The sequence below is a fragment of the Mya arenaria genome, chromosome 13 (assembly GCF_026914265.1).
Source record: "Mya arenaria isolate MELC-2E11 chromosome 13, ASM2691426v1".
NCBI lineage: Eukaryota > Metazoa > Mollusca > Bivalvia > Myida > Myidae > Mya > Mya arenaria.
Window position 1 is genome coordinate 29630383 of NC_069134.1, and position 18091 is coordinate 29648473.

Here is an 18091-nt window from a genome sequence, read left to right on the forward strand (position 1 = left end):
CTGACAGAATGGCCTTGTACATGGGTGTAAACAAGAGCACCGCGAAACGGAGCATTATACGCCCGAAGAAGATTCGGCTTGAGGTCCTTTTAATGTAGAGATGATTTGTATAAAGTTATTTGAAAATCGCTTTATTAGTTACCAAGTTATGGCCCGGACACGGAATTGCTAACGGATGAGTAACAAAGATGTGGCCCGGACACAGAATTGCTAAAGCCCCCCATGGTGATTCTAGTCTTTGAGGTATGGACCTGGAAATTGCGCGCGACACATCCTTTTAATGTAGTGATGATTTGTATAAAGTTATTTGAAAATCGCTTCATTAGTTACCAAGTTATGGCCCGGACACGGAATTGCTAACGCCCCCCCATGGTGATTCTAGTCTTTGAGGTATGGACCTGGAAATTGCGCGCGACACATCCTTTTAATGTAGTGATGATTTGTATAAAGTTATTTGAAAATCGCTTTATTAGTTACCAAGTTATGGCCCGGACACGGAATTGCTAACGGATGAGTAACAAAGATGTGGCCCGGACACAGAATTGCTAACGCCCCCTATTGGTGATTCTAGTCTTTGAGTTATGGCCTGGACATGGAATTGCTAACGTCCCCCCCCCCCCATGGTGATTCTAGACTTTGAGGTATGGACCTGAAAATTCCATGTGACACATCCTTTTAATGTAGTGATGATTTGTATAAAGTTATTTGAAAATCACTTTATTAGTAACAAAGATGTGGCCCAGACACAGAATTGCTAATGGCCCCCCCATGGTGATTCTAGTGTTTGAGGTATGGACCTGGAAATTGCGCGCGACACATCCTTTTAATGTAATGATGCTTTGTATAAGGTTATTTGAAAATGACTTTATTAGTGACCAAGTTGTGGCACGGACACGGATTTGCTAACGCACCCCCATGGTGATTCTAGTTTTTGAGGTATGGACCTGGAAATTGCGCCCGACACATCCTTTTAATGTAGTGATGATTTGTATAAAGTTATTTGAAAATCGCTTTATTAATTACCAAGTTATGGCCCGGAAACAGAATTGCTAACGCCCCCCCATGGTGATTCTAGTCTTTGAGGTATGGACCTGGAAATTGCGCGCGACACATCCTTTTAATGTAATGATGCTTTATATAAAGTTATATGAAAATGACTTTATTAGTGACAAAGTTGTGGCCCAGACACGGAATTGCTAACGCACCCCCATGGTGATTCTAGTGTTTGAGGTATGGACCTGGAAATTGTGCGCGACACATCCTTTTAATGTAGTGCTGATTTGTATAAAGTTATTTGAAAATCGCTTTATTAGTTACCAAGTTATGGCCCGGACACGGAATTGCTAACGGACGGACAGACAGACGGACAGACGATGGAGGCCATAACATAATACGACCCTTCGGGCGTATAAAAAGGGGGGGGGGGCATAATAAGACCTAAGGTACTGACTGAATGGCCTTGTATATGGGTGTAAAAAAGGGGGGGCATAATAAGACCTAAGGTATTGACAGAATGGCCTTGTATATGGGTGTAAAAAAGGGGGGCATTAAATAAGACCTAAGGTACTGACAGAATGGCCTTGTATATGGGTGTAAAAAAGGGGGGGCATAATAAGACCTAAGGTACTGACTGAATGGCCTTGTATATGGGTGTAAAAAAGGGGGGGGCATAATAAGACCTAAGGTACTGACTGAATGGCCTTGTATATGGGTGTAAAAAAGGGGGGGGGGCATAATAAGACCTAAGGTACTGACTGAATGGCCTTAAATGCAGGTGTAAAAAAGGGGGCACAATAAATAATAAGATTTAAAGTACTGTTTGCAGTATTATTCTCTAACATGTATGACAAGAACATTCAATACTTTGGTTTTATAAATAACCATAAATAAATCAATAACATAACAATCAAAACAGAAATATTGTACATTTCATATCCGTGCACCTTGAAGAAAATTTAATCAAAATCATCCCCTACATATATTTTATAATATTGATTTTGTGTATCAATAAACTAAACAACACATAATTATAAAATTGATCTATAAATAGCCATGCAATTGACATGATGCTGAACTACCCCGATACAAATATTCTTGACTGTTAAAACAATGGGGAAATTTACTGGTCACATGATAATCTAGACGCCAAACAACCCTGATATAAATATTCATTACTGTTGAATCAATGGGGAGATTTACTGGTTACATGATAATCTAGACGCCAAACATCCCCAATATAAATATTCATTAACTGTTGAACCAATGGGGAGATTTACTGGTCACATGATAATCTGCCGCCAAACATCCCCAATATAAATATTCATAACTGTTGAACCAATGGGGAGATTTACTGGTCACATGATAATCTGCCGCCAAACAACCCCGATATAAATATTCATAACTGTTGAACCAATGGGGAGATTTACTAGTCCAATGATTATCTTGGACAATCCAATGCACATGGATTTGAATTTAATATACTCTCTTGTTAATCAAGGAAGCTTTCAAGAGCAGTTCTTCATCCAATTATCCATCATGTCAATTGAGTAGCTGTAAACAAAGCAATGGGCGGAGCACATTTATTTTATGTTATTCACTGTAAACTCATTTGAGAAAGTACTCAACATAGTGGGAATAAAACACATCCTTTAGAAAACTGAAAACTGTATGGACCATTCCAGTCAACCAGCATTCAACAAAATATCATAAGAGCTCAAGAATTTCAGTTAGATCAGGAATTAGTTTCAGAAACTCTACTAAAAGAATATCTATTTGTTTCAAAATAGATATTCTAACCACTCGGAAAGATCAATTTAAAAGTTTGACCATATGATACAAGTGTTGTTAAGATTGTCCCATAACCTCTACAGAAGGACATTTTACATGTAATATGACCATCAAGTTTATTAACTTCATATAACAGTTCAAAACCTATAGTGTGATAATACAAAAAGAATGCAAGAGAATGCATCTCATATATAGAGTATAGTTTATGTTCCGAATAAAAGACAGTTTAAGATCCTCTAAATGTGATACATCTATCTGAAATCTCTTGACAGAAATGAAATAGTCCAAGTCAGCTATCCTCCAACATTGATAGATATGACATCATTTCAATTAACAAGACACTCTGTATCCTAAAATCTCATATAGACAATTGTAAGCATTTTCAATGCTATGTTTATAACAGTGTTCATCAAAGGTAGATTCTCCGTAAATCTGCTGGTGATGTTATCATGTTACACTGTGGACACAGCTTCTTGGCCCCCTGAAAAAGATGAGATATTTGTTATCATTCAAGATTTAAAGGGACTCGTTCATGCTTTAAAGGGTCAGACATTGATTTTTTTCTTTCGTGTGAAATGTGAACAAAATGCTTGTATCAATGATAAAACATCTACAAGAGTTCAAATGAGCCCTACATTTAATAATTATTGGAAAAAACTGGCAGAAGATACTTTTTTTAATGCTTTTGTTGAAAAAGTCCTTATTGTCTTTAGGCACATTGGACTGATTATTCAGAACTTTGTTCAATTTATCAACATTGTTAACCGAATTGTTTTAAAAGGTGAAATATTTAATGAAGTGGTGATATTTTTAATGAAGTGGTGTTATTTTTAAGTAAAACAAGCACATCTGGATATTTGAGAAAAGTACCGCTGATCAATGAGCGGACAGAATGTTAAAAGATTGAAGGTAAACAACAAACCATTTAACAACATTGTTAACTTAACGATGTTTGTTCTGAACAATCAGCCCAATTAAAACTTAATTCAAAGGTGTTTTTTTAACAAATATTACACCTAAAAGGATGTGATGGTATAAATGAAAAGTGCTCTTAAAGCTTAATAACCGATGAATAGGGGGCAACTGACCATTGTTCTCATCCAGCACTCCTCACAATGCACGTGCCAACACTGGGTGGATGTTACAGGCTTGATGTATGGCTCCTGTAATAATCATTCAAAAATGGTTAGAAAGTTAAAATTGCACGAGTCCAATATGGTGTCGCCTGTTGGTAGTTCTTATAATATTTTCTGGTAAAAATCACCATGACCTTGGCCCTTAACCTATTGACCCAAACCAATAGGGGTCATCTACTGACCATCATTACCAATGTGCAAACCCAGTTAGAAGACTCCCCACCAAGTCTTTAAAGTTATGGATCTGAAAAGAAAGTACTTGTTCTAACAAAGGTCACCCAGACTTTGTCAATGACCGATGCCTGACCATGACAAATGTACATACCACTTTGAAGATTCTACATCCAGTCATTCAGAAGTTATTCATCGGAAATTAAATTGACAATAACAACACAAATGACAACACTGGAAAAAGTAATCCCCATGTATCTGCCATGCCTCAAAGGCGACACAAGAACAGTAATGATTTTTTTTTTTAAGTCAGCTTGTACCCAAGATCTGTACAAAAAAAGCATTTATTTTGTTAAGTGAGCCTGTACCAAGATCTTAACCAATCAATCATAACAACAAACATGTATACTGTACAGTTCACAAATTAATCATTATCATAACTCACCATACAAATGAGACATTTCTGTGATGATGTTTCTTTATCCTTTTCCTTCAGTTTATATCTAAGGGCAGTAATAATCTGGCCTGCAGATCCACCAATTGTCTCCCCTGAACTCTCTCCAGTCTCCATAAGCTCTAGTTTCACTTTGTTCGGGCTCCTTTCACCAGGATGATGGGCTCCTTGGATAGCTGAAATAGTTCAAGACATACACCTATAATGGAATTACACTGAATCAAAAGAAAAATTTACTTGATTTTTCTCAAGTGCATTAAAGGCGTAAGGCAGAGCCAATTTTTTTTCACTGTTTTGTTTTTAGACTTCTTGACAAACATAATACTATATAGGGTCTTAGCTAAAGAGTAATGAAAGGGTGCTGAACCCGGTCCTTTTTTGGTAGTAACCATCTGTCCTCAATTTCTTCAATTAAGCACAATACCTTTCTGTGAAAATCAGAATGTTTATATGATTTTCAGCCTGATACAGTGCGCCCTTTTTCCATTAGTGCCCTGTCTCTTATCTGCAGCACCCTGGCCTTTTTAAAGCCCAACTTAAACATGTGTTTAATAAAAACAATTTTGAAACAAGTTAAGGAAAAGTTATAAAGCAAGCTTTTGGTGACCTTCATAACTTTTACATAACAAGTTTCATAAAATTTTGCATTATATGGCAACAAAAGTAAGAATATTTTTATCCCATGATACATTTGACTCCAAAATTTATTCAATTTATAAATAAAAGTGTGACACTTAAATAGTAGGGTGAAATGATGTTAATATACACTAGTATAATAGAAGAAAATATATAACGTATAGTTGTATTACACTAGAAACAAGCAACGTCATGTGATTAATAATTATATTATCTTTGTGATACCATGTGTTCAAGGCTGTTATGACTCTTTTTATCAAATTTTATAACAATGTCATGTTTGTAGATATCCTTTCCATTGAAATTACATCCTTTTTCTCATTCGGTTACTGTAGATTGCCAGGTATAAGATGAATGCTTACCCGTGTCTGCTAGTCGGGACTGGGCTGATAGGTCAGCAGCACTGAAACACAGGAGGAAAAAGTGACTACATCAACTAAAATTGTTAAAATCATTACACTTATTTCCTCAAACTTAACATTCCAGCAAAGCTACTGCCTGTATTCTGTTGTGAATAAACTAGAAAAGAAATACTATTATACATGTACAAATGATACAAAAGTACATTCTTCGTATTTTTGTTCATTTACTAATATAATATTTTGTAACTGCCTGTGATCCTCATTTAAATACACACTGGTACCTTAAAACTGCCCCTCTCAGAGCCTCTCGCTCCCTTTCCTTAACAGGCATACCTGACATACATTAAAACTGCCCCTCTCAGGGCCTCCTGCTCCCTTTCCTTAACAGGCATACCTGACATACATTAAAACTGCCCCTCTCAGGGCCTCCCGCTCCCTTTCCTTAACAGGCATACCTGACATACATTAAAACTGCCCCTCTCAGGGCCTCCCGCTCCCTTTCCTTAACAGGCATACCTGACATACATTAAAACTGCCCCTCTCAGGGTCTCAGCTTTCTTTCCTTAACAGGCATACCTGACATACTTTAAAACTGCCCCTCTCAGGGCCTCTCACTCCCTTTCCTTAACAGGCGTACCTGACATACCTTAAAACGGCCCCTCTCAGGGCCTCCCGCTCTCTGTCCTCACCAGGCTCGTCAGACGCACACGGAATCACATTAGCCTCACTGTATCTTACACCAAGGTCAAGGATAAATACATAAAGATGAACTCAACTTGTATGATATGTATGGGAAACATACGGCTTAAACTAGAAAGAGTTGCCAGAAGAAACCCAGTGTCTTAGACCAAGCTTAAACATACCGGTACAGCTGACAACAGTGCGGCATAGCTCTAGTTCTAGTGTTTTTCTGTAAAATAAGGCATATTTTAAATAATAACTAAAGCAAGAGTTATTCCCCTTGCTTTACATGTGTACTTTCCCTGTCAACATTTTTTCCAAGTTCCATTTGAATATCTGTAACGGTTTTTGAATTACAGCCAAGATAATATATGCCTACCATGATAAGCAGGCACCATAAATTAACACAATAAGGCAAGGATACTGAGGTTTTCCATATTTTTCAGAATCGTCATCATCCACATTGAGATCCAAATCTTCATCACCAGTGTCTCGACTTGTCCCTGCCACCTGGAACCCTGAGCCTGAAAAGATCAAACATAATTAAAAAAACTGTACCACTGGAATTAAATTTGACAGTTCACAATTTCCAAAATAAGCATTGTTTATTTATGTTAAATAATTTTGCTTCATTTTATGGTGTACACATTTCAAAAAGCTTTCAGCTTTTACCAGACTTGGTTGGTTAGTCAGACAGAATTAATGACATCTGATTATAAGAGAGATAAATTAACATATGTTTTGTATCCCACTTGAATATCCACCATCTACAAGGGAGGAAGCCTGTATCTGACTTGTCAATGTGCATTCCTCATAACTGTTGTCTGCCTTCATTTCCATACAAGGTAATAAATTACATAGATTAATTTCTGACCCCTAGCCTGCATATCCCCTACCAAACCTGGAGGTAGCTCAAATCCATGTGTTTATCCCTTATCACTGATGTCTGCCTTCATTTCCATACAAGGAGAATGACAATTGTGTAATTACACAGCTAAATTTTCGACCCCTCACCTGCATATCCGCCATCCAGCATGGAGGTAGCTCGTATCCGTGTCTGTCCAGCCCACGTGTATTCCTCATAGCTGTCGTCTGCTTCTGTCTCCACGTCAACCACTACACCATCCTCCTCATCTCGCTGGAAACAAAAAACAGTTTAATCGTTATCATAGATTTCTTTCCTTTTTATTTTTGTATAGGGTTGTCGTATTATTTTAATTTATCAGGGAACAAAAGTATCAATTAATATACTTATATATTGACAAGACAAAAGCATGGCAAATATAACAAGAGATGTTAGTGAAACATTTATGCCCCCTTGGGAGCCAAATTGTTAGTAGGATTTGGACACTTAAATAAAATATGGACAATCAGAAAACCTTTTTTCAGCTTACAGTCACAATGACCTTGACCTTTGACCCACTGACCTCAAAATCAATAGGGTTCATCTGCTGGTCATGACCAATAAGCCTACCTAGTATGAGGTCCCTGGGTCAAAGCGTTCTCAAGTTATTGATCGGAAACCGTTTTTCATGTTAAGGTCACACTGACCTTGACCTTTGACCCACTGACCTCAAAATCAATAGGGTTCATCTGCTGGTCATGACCAATACACCTACCAAGTATGAGGTTCCTGGGTCAAAGCGTTCTCAAGTTATTGATCGGAAACCGTTTTTCATGTAAAGGTCACACTGACCTTGACCTTTGACCCACTGACCTCAAAATCAATAGGGTTCATCTGCTGGTGATGACCAATACACATACCAAGTATGAGGTCCCTCGGTCAAAGCGTTCTCAAGTTATTGATCGGAAACCATTTGGTATTCCGACCGACCGACAGACAGACCGACCGACCGACCGACATGTGCAAAACAATATACCCCACTTTTTTCAAAAGGGGGCATAATAATGCTTTACCAAATGTTTCAGTCTGCATTTGCATTTGTAATACTTCATTTCACTAAGTTTTCAAAAATATAGAACATAATATACATGGACTGGCACCCACTTTTTTCAAGCAGAGTTCCACATGTTCATTGAGTTCCTCTGGTGAACCAGTCACCTTCTTGCTGCACACGGGGCAGACGGTCTCCTCCCCTTTCTTCTTACGACCTCGACTCTTGGCTGGAAAACAAGTTTGTCTTAAGAATAAGTCCTATTTATCTCTCCTTACAAGCCCTAATAATAACTCTTGTAATCTTAGCTTTTCTTGTAATTACTATTTCTTTAGTAAATCAACATACAGCACATTATATCCGAAGACAAATTTGATGAAAATTTCTGACTTGTATTCACATTTCAATAAGGTGTATGAGACTCATATGAGTTTAAAATTAAGGAAATTCATGCAAATATGAGCATCTTAAAGACACATGACTAGACAATAACTTTAGTTTAGACTTATTTATTTTTACAACAATTGTGAGCTATTGCAACTTATATTAATCACTCTCGTTGGCACAATGTTGCGAGAGAGTGTGGTCTTGTGTTGTGAAGGAAACCGGAGCACCCAGAGAAAACCCACTTGTCGGACTTGGTGACCACAAACCAAACTCACATAGGCCCAGGCCGGGAATCAAACTTGAGTGAAAAGCGAGTGCACTATAACCACTGCTCTAACCGGACAACCAACTATCATTTTGTTTGGCGTTACCCAACCAACTAATAAAAATACTCATGACCTGAAAGTTCACACATTGGTCATGACCAACCAGCCTTCCTAGTTTTGAGGTCTCGTGACCTTATTACTAACCAGCCTACCAAGTTTGAGATCTCTGGGCCTAAGCGTTCTTCATTTATTGATTGGAAATGGATTTTGAGCAAGGTCAACACAACCTTGACCTTTGACTCACAGGCCTCAAAAGTGAAAGTTCATCTGCTGGTCGTTACCAACCTTTTACCAAACCTCATTTTATGAACAAAATGATTATTGATGAGTTTTATACTCCTACATTGTACATAAAGCATATTGTAATCGTTTGAACAAGAGGTGAATTGACATGACGCTTAATCGAAATAAGACCACCCTTGATAACTGCTTGTTTCGTTTAACAAAAGAGAATATTGGATCCAAGTCTAGGTGCTTTTGTTGGCCAGGGTTTTCATGAGACTTGCATTTTTTTCCATTGGTATAATAGTTGTCAATGTATAAATATATATCAGAGGGATTTGGATTCATGTCATTTCAGGAGCAAAAACGAGACGTTTGATCAGCAATCAAGCTCATAAGTTCTTACCTCCGAGCCTGGATTGTCGATTGCACTGGATTCTCAAATAGTTCTGAAACACAAAACAGAAGTTTTATACCAGTCCTTAACCAACAATTGTTTTTGTATCAAACACATTTTATTATATTGAAAAGAATTTAAATCAGTTTTTAATTGATTGCTTAAAAAACTACATTAGCACTGTCTCTGGTTGTATCAAATGAAAATTTAATTTAGAACCAACAGTGGAGACAATTGATTTTTCAAAACTTCTATATTTGGTTGTAACATGATAAATTTAAAAGCAAATACCCGAAGATTGGATAGGAAAGTAACATAAGGCTGTCTTTTACTTTGCAAATTAATTTTTTCATTTTATTTCTAAAACTCCCCAAGTACTTGTTTAAATTTCAAGAACCAACAAAATATATCATACACTCCTGGATAATGGGGCCCCATTGTTATTGGATATAGAGTAAATGAGTCAAACATCGGACCAATCAATCATCACTTTGTTCATCAATAATTATAGACATTTATTCAAAATCGCATAAAATGCAATGTATTTAATTACTTATCGAAGCAGATTACACAAATAGATATCAATTAATATCAAACTTGAACAAAATATTGTAAAGATTTCTCCAAATTCAGGGTCTTGTCACCTATACCTAAGCACCAAATAACTCCAGTTATGTGGTAAAGCGTGAAAAAAATGCATGAAACCTAAAGCCGAAACGCAGTGTTCACTTTCAAAAAATTAATTACCAATCCGATGTACAAATGTATTACAATAGAAAAATCAACAATACCATAGCTATAGAATGACCAACATCAAGGGTAAGTTAGTAAAGCCTTAAAGCTAGTGTATAAATCATTCCCTTATTAACAATCAACATTCCAGCAACAAATTATGATCGAGACAATCCGAGATGAATACTGTTGCCTCTGAAATCTGATTACTCGCTTACTTTGTAAGTTTAAAGTCTCCAACCTGAAATCCCATCATTTATTATCTTCCTCCGATTCTGTCTCTTAATTAGCATTTTTTTATCTTGAAAGGGGTATTTTAACAACCGCATTATTGATATTTGAGCCAATGAAAAATGATCGTCACTTTCTTGAAGTCTTTATATATGTTCAACCTCGTCTGAAACATAATTCATCAAAAGTACAACAAAAGAATTGTTTTAACATCAATCTGTTAGTATTTCGTCTCCAAAAAAAAATCCTTTTGACAAGCAGTATCAAAATACAGCATTCAACCAATTGATAAAGTCATCTTCATGAAATTTAACCACTGGAGTACCATTAGAAACTACTGAAGGTGTACATAGGTTCATTTGAAAAAAATATTGGTAGGGTCCTGCTAATCTGAAAGCGCATCGTACCTCTTCAAATATTTAAAATCAGTTACTATAAATTTGACACATGTTTTTTACTTGATAAATCAATATGTATTATTATGTGATTTTTTATGCCTTTTGGGTACCACTAAAAAGTTTATTAATAGAGAAAGAATGCATATAAAATATAAAGTTTTTAGAATATAAAAAATGCCTGATTTCAGTTGCAATAAAGAACAAAAAAACAATTCAATAATTTTATCTATAATGTGTTTTTATTTCATTTATTAATTTAGTCCCAGGTTTAAGTCTTATCGGAGGCACTCCCAGCAGACCTTCTGTATCAATTTTCTGATTTTTCGGTGCCTTCGTCATAATCCATCTACGTAAAATTAATGAACAGAACATTTGAAAATCTTTGATTGTCATCGGCCCTCACAAAAATGTAAACACCAAGTATATGCTACCTTTTACTACTGACACTTGTTTCAAAATTAAGCCTTGGTGGAAAAATAAACTGACTGAAATATGATCTATGTAACTTTTTTCTGGTGCATTCATCAGAAATTGATCTTCATTAAGTTAATGAGCAGATCATTTGAAATGACCTTGATTGTCTTCGTCCAGCACAAAATGCGAACACCAAACTCACTTTTTTGACATTTGAAGGAAGAATAAGATCAAAACAGCTTGACAATCAATCTTGAAAAAAATGAATAAACAGAAATATCTCCATTGGACACATTTTGAAGGGTAAAGATGTTTTAATCACCCACTGACAAAGAAGTGAAATTGTAACATAGTAAGTAGATGGCATCAAGTTTCACCTGATGTCCTTTTAATTGTTGCTTCTGTAGATCTTAATTTCTTGGTGACATTTTTGCATACTAGTATGTTTGATACACTGATGTAGGTTTTTGATCAAACATATGATCTGTAGAATATTGAACAGTCAAGTATAGATAGTGACACAAACATATGATCTGTAGCATGATACTGTACAGTCAAGTATAGATAGTGACACACACATATGATCTGTAGCATGATACCATACAGTCAAGTATAGATAGTGACACAAACATATGACCAGTAGCATGATACTATACAGTCAAGTATAGATAGTGACACAAACATATGACCAGTAGCATGATACTATACAGTCAAGTATAGATAGTGACACAAACATATGACCAGTAGCATGATACTATACAGTCAAGTATAGATAGTGACACACACATATGATCTGTAGCATGATACCATACAGTCAAGAATAGATAGTGACACAAACATATGATCTGTAGCATGATACCATACGGTCAAGTACATATAGTGACACAAACATATGATCTGTAGCATGATACTATACAGTCAAGTAAAGATAGTGACACAAACATATGACCAGTAGCATGATACCATACAGTCAAGTACATATAGTGACACAAACATATGATCTGTAGCATGATACTATACAGTCAAGTATAGATAGTGACACACACATATGACCAGTAGCATGATACTATACAGTCAAGTATAGATAGTGACACAAACATATGACCAGTAGCATGATACTATACAGTCAAGTATAGATAGTGACACAAACATATGATCTGTAGCATGATACCATACAGTCAAGTACATATAGTGACACAAACATATGATCTGTAGCATGATACTATACAGTCAAGTATAGATAGTGACACAAACATATGATCTGTAGCATGATACCATACAGTCAAGAATAGATAGTGACACAAACATATGATCTGTAGCATGATACCATACAGTCAAGAATAGATAGTGACACAAACATATGATCTGTAGCATGATACCGTACAGTCAAGTATAGATAGTGACACAAACATATGATCTGTAGCATGATACCATACAGTCAAGTACATATAGTGACACAAACATATGACCTGTAGCATGATACCATACAGTCAAGTATAGATAGTGACACAAACATATGATCTGTAGCATGATACTATACAGTCAAGTATAGATAGTGACACAAACATATGATCTGTAGCATGATATCATACAGTCAAGTACATATAGAGACACAAACATATGACCTGTAGCATGATACCATACAGTCAAGTATAGATAGTGACACAAACATATGATCTGTAGCATGATACCATACAGTCAAGTATAGATAGTGACACAAACATATGATCTGTAGCATGATACTGTACAGTCAAGTATAGATAGTGACACAAACATATGATCTGTAGCATGATACTGTACAGTCAAGTATAGATAGTGACACAAACATATGATCTGTAGCATGATACCATACGGTCAAGTACATATAGTGACACAAACATATGATCTGTAGCATGATAATGTACAGTCAAGTATAGATAGTGACACAAACATATGATCTGTAGCATGATACCATACGGTCAAGTACATATAGTGACACAAACATATGATCTGTAGCATGATACCATACAGTCAAGTATAGAAAGTGACACAAACATATGATCTGTAGAATGATATCATACAGTCAAGTACATATAGTGACACAAACATATGATCTGTAGCATGATACCATACAGTCAAGTATAGATAGTGAAACAAACATATGATCTGTAGCATGATACTGTACAGTCAAGTATAGATAGTGACACAAACATATGATCTGTAGCATGATACCATACGGTCAAGTATAGATAGTGACACAAACATATGATCTGTAGCATGATACTGTACAGTATAGATAGCGATCAGATTTCATGCACATATTCAGATCAATATGAAAACTAAAAAGAAAGGAATTGTCAAAAAAAAGATTATGAAGTAAGACTTTTGACTTCAAAACTTGTAGAGAACATCAAAATGAGCTAATCTATTTATCCGAGGTTCTAACAACTATGTCAATCTAGAACAATAGCCAGGGGTCTGTTTGTGTATGAGGGAAACAGGATAACAGGACTTAGACCCCTTTGAAATTGTTTCCAAAGTCATTTATATTCATTTCCAAGTATTTCCAACTGTTTTTGATGAAAATGTCTGAGCAAAAAACAATCTTTACAAATATACAATAGTCTGAAGGATCGATCCTTAACTTTAGAACCCCTTATGTAATCAACAAGATACTTCACCTAATGAAAAAATGCAAATTTATACGACATGATTATAAATCAAGTGCAGGTAAAGCAGTTGTCTTAAATCTTGCACTGCAGATTTCAAGTGTATCAACAAAACCTCATGAGCAGTAAAGTTTTAAAAGTTAACGACAATCATGTCAGCAAATGGCCGATTGTTGATAACTTTGTTAATTTTAACAACACTGTTAACACCATCATTGTTAACTGTAACACGTTAACTTTTTATGATATGCTCATATAAACAAGTACAGGTGAAACAGTTGTCTGAATTCTTGATACAAAATACTGTTTATCACAAGTACATCAAATAAACTTCCTTAGTAATGAAGTTTCAAAAGTTAACAATGATCATGTCAAATGATGTTAAGTTTGACAATGTTTTGAACAATCAGCTTTCTGTCTCTTATACCAAAAAGGTCAAAGGGAGCTAAATCTATCCAACTTTCAAACCTAATGCAACAAGAATTTAATAAAACTCAAAAAAAGAAAAAGATAAAAAAAAGTTAAGTGATCATCTTACATATATATTTCTAATTAAAACGAACATTTCATATAAATGATAAAACATCTTTTTTAGATACTGTTCAAAATGCAAGTAAATAAGACAGTCAAAATTGCCACTTGTAAGTGATTAAAACATAATCTAAATTCCTATTGATACTTTTGATGTGTAACGTAATAGTGTTGAGGTAGGAGGGAACCACTTTACGCTATAGGGGAAGGCTGTATTTTTTCAGCCGATGGTATTGCCGCTGTCAAATTCAATGGTGGCAACCTTCAATTCGTAACTTCATGACGGTAATCAATATCAAAAGCTACAAGCAGTGACATCACTTTGCCGCAATTCATTAGCAAAATAAGACAGTGATGGTCTTTCTTCTGTCAAGCTAACAGGCTGTTATTCGCGCTAATTGGCCAGGTACATTTTCTTTGATCACCGGCGGGTATATTTCGAATGCATTTTAAAAGTACCCAACTCAATGTTGATCTTGTTTGTCATTTCGCTTTAATAACTTGAAAAGCCATTTCTGAATTGGTCTGGAATTTTTTTTCACCTTACTTACACAGCAACAATAAATTTTCAATTAATTGTACATAGACAATGGGTTATATTTGGACAAGATCAACATTTTGACCAGACAGATATATGTAAAATTGGATACGTAGCACAATGTCTAACAAATTCTTTTAATGAGGAGAGAGAGAGGTATTAAAGGGACTGTACTCCATATGATGAAATAGCGAAAAAAAAAAAAATTGTCGAAAACTGACATAAACTTGGTATTGATGTGTACAATGTGTTGAAACTTACTTACTGAAGTACCACATACTTTACAATTAATTAATTTTTCGTAGTTTTTTCGTATTTTACCATTAAAAAAGATTACTAGGTATGTCTACCTAGTAGAATTCATTCCTCATGCGTGATTGGCAAGTCGATGTTATCATGTGATATTCCAACTGTTTAGGGTAAGTCTTGGTAGCACAGTGGATACAACGCTTGACTGCAATTTTGGCGACACCGGTTCTAACCCGGTCTCCGACTCATTTTTTTTTTTTACCCTTTGGAATTTTTTTTTACATTTATGATAACAAAGAGTAGAACATTTTATTAAATAATTGTCCTGAGAATCTTTACAGAAAAAAATAATTTTGGTGCCAATCTGGTGTACGGTCCCTTTAATATTAGCTCTATAAGCTATCTCCTCAATCCTTACTTATTATGTATGCTATTTATGTCTGCTTAATATACATAATACATATATATTGTTTAAACCAAGATTTATTAATAATTTCTAGACAGATATATGTATAAAATCTCTTTTTTTAATCTTTTATTAATCATTATATCATATTTTTCGGGATAATTAAACTTGAAACAGATAAAAATAATAAACTATTTGGTGCACATTCAACAGCAGAAGACAAAAATGTCACATGAGGTTAAAACAGTTTGATTTGAATGTCTTTCCTTCTTTGTTCTGTCAAGGAATGATCAAGATTTCTTAAACAATAAAAAAAAAAAACTTGGACAAATTACATTCCGATCTTGAGACCACAGGATAAGTTTAAGCGCATTTTGAAGCTTTGATTGCTACCTGCTTCATTGACGATTGCAGATAATTTATACTTTTGAGATCTTAAAGTAACCTTCTTATGAGTACCTGGTAATGTGAGTTTGATAAGCTAGTCCCTGAATTGACTTAAATCCTCGCTAAATTGTGGATTACTGACGCGCTTTGAAGTTAGTTTTGAGAAAATTGTCAACGCACACATGTGTTTGATCTGCCGTCAGTCACTCAAACCAGTCCTATCAATTCATCAATATTAAACTTAATCACGAAATAATTACCCTGCCGATTTATTAGAAGATTTTCACCCAATTCACACTTAATCTTGTTAAATATCGCTAAAGATGGGTCCACTCATGGTTGGATTATCTACTTGAATAACTGTATATTTATTTATCTCTAATCTTAACTCATCAATGAATGCAGACAGCGAACATGTTTACACAATTCAACTGATTTCTATGGTCAATTATCATTACTAAAGATAGATAGCACTTTCTTTCACACAAAGATGAATCAAAATAAAAATCCTTAAAATAAACAAATTAACTTTATGATTGATCATATGATGCAACTGTATACAAATTGATCAGGCAAAATCTTATCACCACCAATCCCATAATTCCCTCCCAAAGATGAGGCACACAAGTAATTTGATTATTTGAATTCCGCATAATTACATGTCAATTTTCACTCCTTTAGTAGACTAAGTACTTTACAAAATCAATTTAGAATAAACTTAGATATGTGGCCAATCTTGGACAAATTGAGAAATCTGGTCATTTTTCATCAGAAGTTCTTAACTGGTAAACTGATTAAGACCAAATTATGGCCGTCCGTGCTTGAGAAATGTGTCCAAATGTAGAAAACTTCCATTCAGTTGCACTAATTAAAGAAACAATATAAAATAAAGAGTACTAAAGCTGTCTCCGCACAAAATGATTAATTGCAATTTGATTGGCTACACAGACCTAGATTTATCCAATCAGACCAATTGTGAGATACAACAGCAGATGATCCACTTTATTGTCAAGACAGCTAAAATAATTAAATAATACGGAGGAGGCATAAAAATTTACGAAAAGATGGGAAAACCACAGCTTCTGGCTAAGATATTCTTTTCTTCAAATAATATTGCTTGTGAATTTAATGAAAATTTGAACAGGTTTAAAGTATCGTCATTTCATTCACAAGATTTGTGGAGAGGGAATGACATCTCCAGTGCTTGAGATTTTTTATTTGACCAATCCCTGTTTATCCAGACAGCATGACTTAAATTTGGAAATAATTTTGGCTTCAAAACATTATTGTATAATAATAGTATAATTTATACCATATTGGAGAGTATTTTGTTTCATAGATTAATTCTCAGATCAGATGTTACCATGCAATTAGGAGTGTACGGACGAATTACAGCGATGTTTCAATACACATAAGCTACTTATTGCATGGTAAGCTTGACAATATGGTACCAAATACTTACTTTATACTACTCCCACTACCCTCGTGATTGAAATTATACATATATCAAATTTCCCACTTTCCACTACCTTTGTTATCGAAATTATACGTATATATATATATATATATATATATCAAATTTCACACTTAGTTACTGAAGATACGCATAAGTATTACTAATCAGTGGGCTGATTGATCAGAACTTTGTTAAAGTTAACAACATGATTAACAAAATCGTTGTTAACTTTTAAACATGAAATATTTGGATATGTGCTCGAATATGTAAATATTCATAAAACTTCCATAGTAGGACATAACAAGTTGAATTGTAACAACTATGTTGTTAACTTAAGCAAACTTCTGAAAAATCAGCCCAATGTTAATTGTTTTCTTTCTGACTATTCATTTACCTCATATCTAGCGTGAGAGGCAGCAGCCAGCCCTGGTGACTCCTTCCCTCGACAACCTGGAACTGTCACCAGGCTCTGCAATAACAATTGATCGCACATTATTTAACTTCAATAATGATTTTTTGCCAAACAGGGCAGTATTCAAAAAACATCTTGAGTCATTTCCAAACTTAAATCAATATCCTAATATGTCCTTAGTCAAATTATAGAAAAAGAATAAATGTTTTTTAACATAAAAGTTTTTTTTTCAATA

At 35.0% G+C, this 18091-nt stretch overlaps 1 protein-coding gene across 2 annotated transcripts in view; it reads right to left on the reverse strand.

The window, feature by feature from the left end:
- Window positions 1-1820: 1820 nt before the first annotated feature.
- LOC128212777 (E3 ubiquitin-protein ligase RNF220-like) overlaps window positions 1821-18091 on the reverse strand; it is a 33954-nt gene continuing 17683 nt past the window's right edge. For both annotated transcript variants that reach the window (XM_052918084.1, XM_052918083.1), the window contains 10 exons: window positions 17839-17913; window positions 9464-9506; window positions 8236-8351; window positions 7242-7365; window positions 6652-6751; window positions 6193-6279; window positions 5547-5587; window positions 4540-4724; window positions 3876-3950; window positions 1821-3268 (listed from right to left, as the gene is read on the reverse strand). In XM_052918084.1, coding sequence (XP_052774044.1) covers window positions 3197-3268; window positions 3876-3950; window positions 4540-4724; window positions 5547-5587; window positions 6193-6279; window positions 6652-6751; window positions 7242-7365; window positions 8236-8351; window positions 9464-9506; window positions 17839-17913 — 918 coding nt within the window. In that variant the 3' untranslated portion in view covers window positions 1821-3196. The remainder of the gene's footprint in view (window positions 3269-3875; window positions 3951-4539; window positions 4725-5546; window positions 5588-6192; window positions 6280-6651; window positions 6752-7241; window positions 7366-8235; window positions 8352-9463; window positions 9507-17838; window positions 17914-18091) is intronic.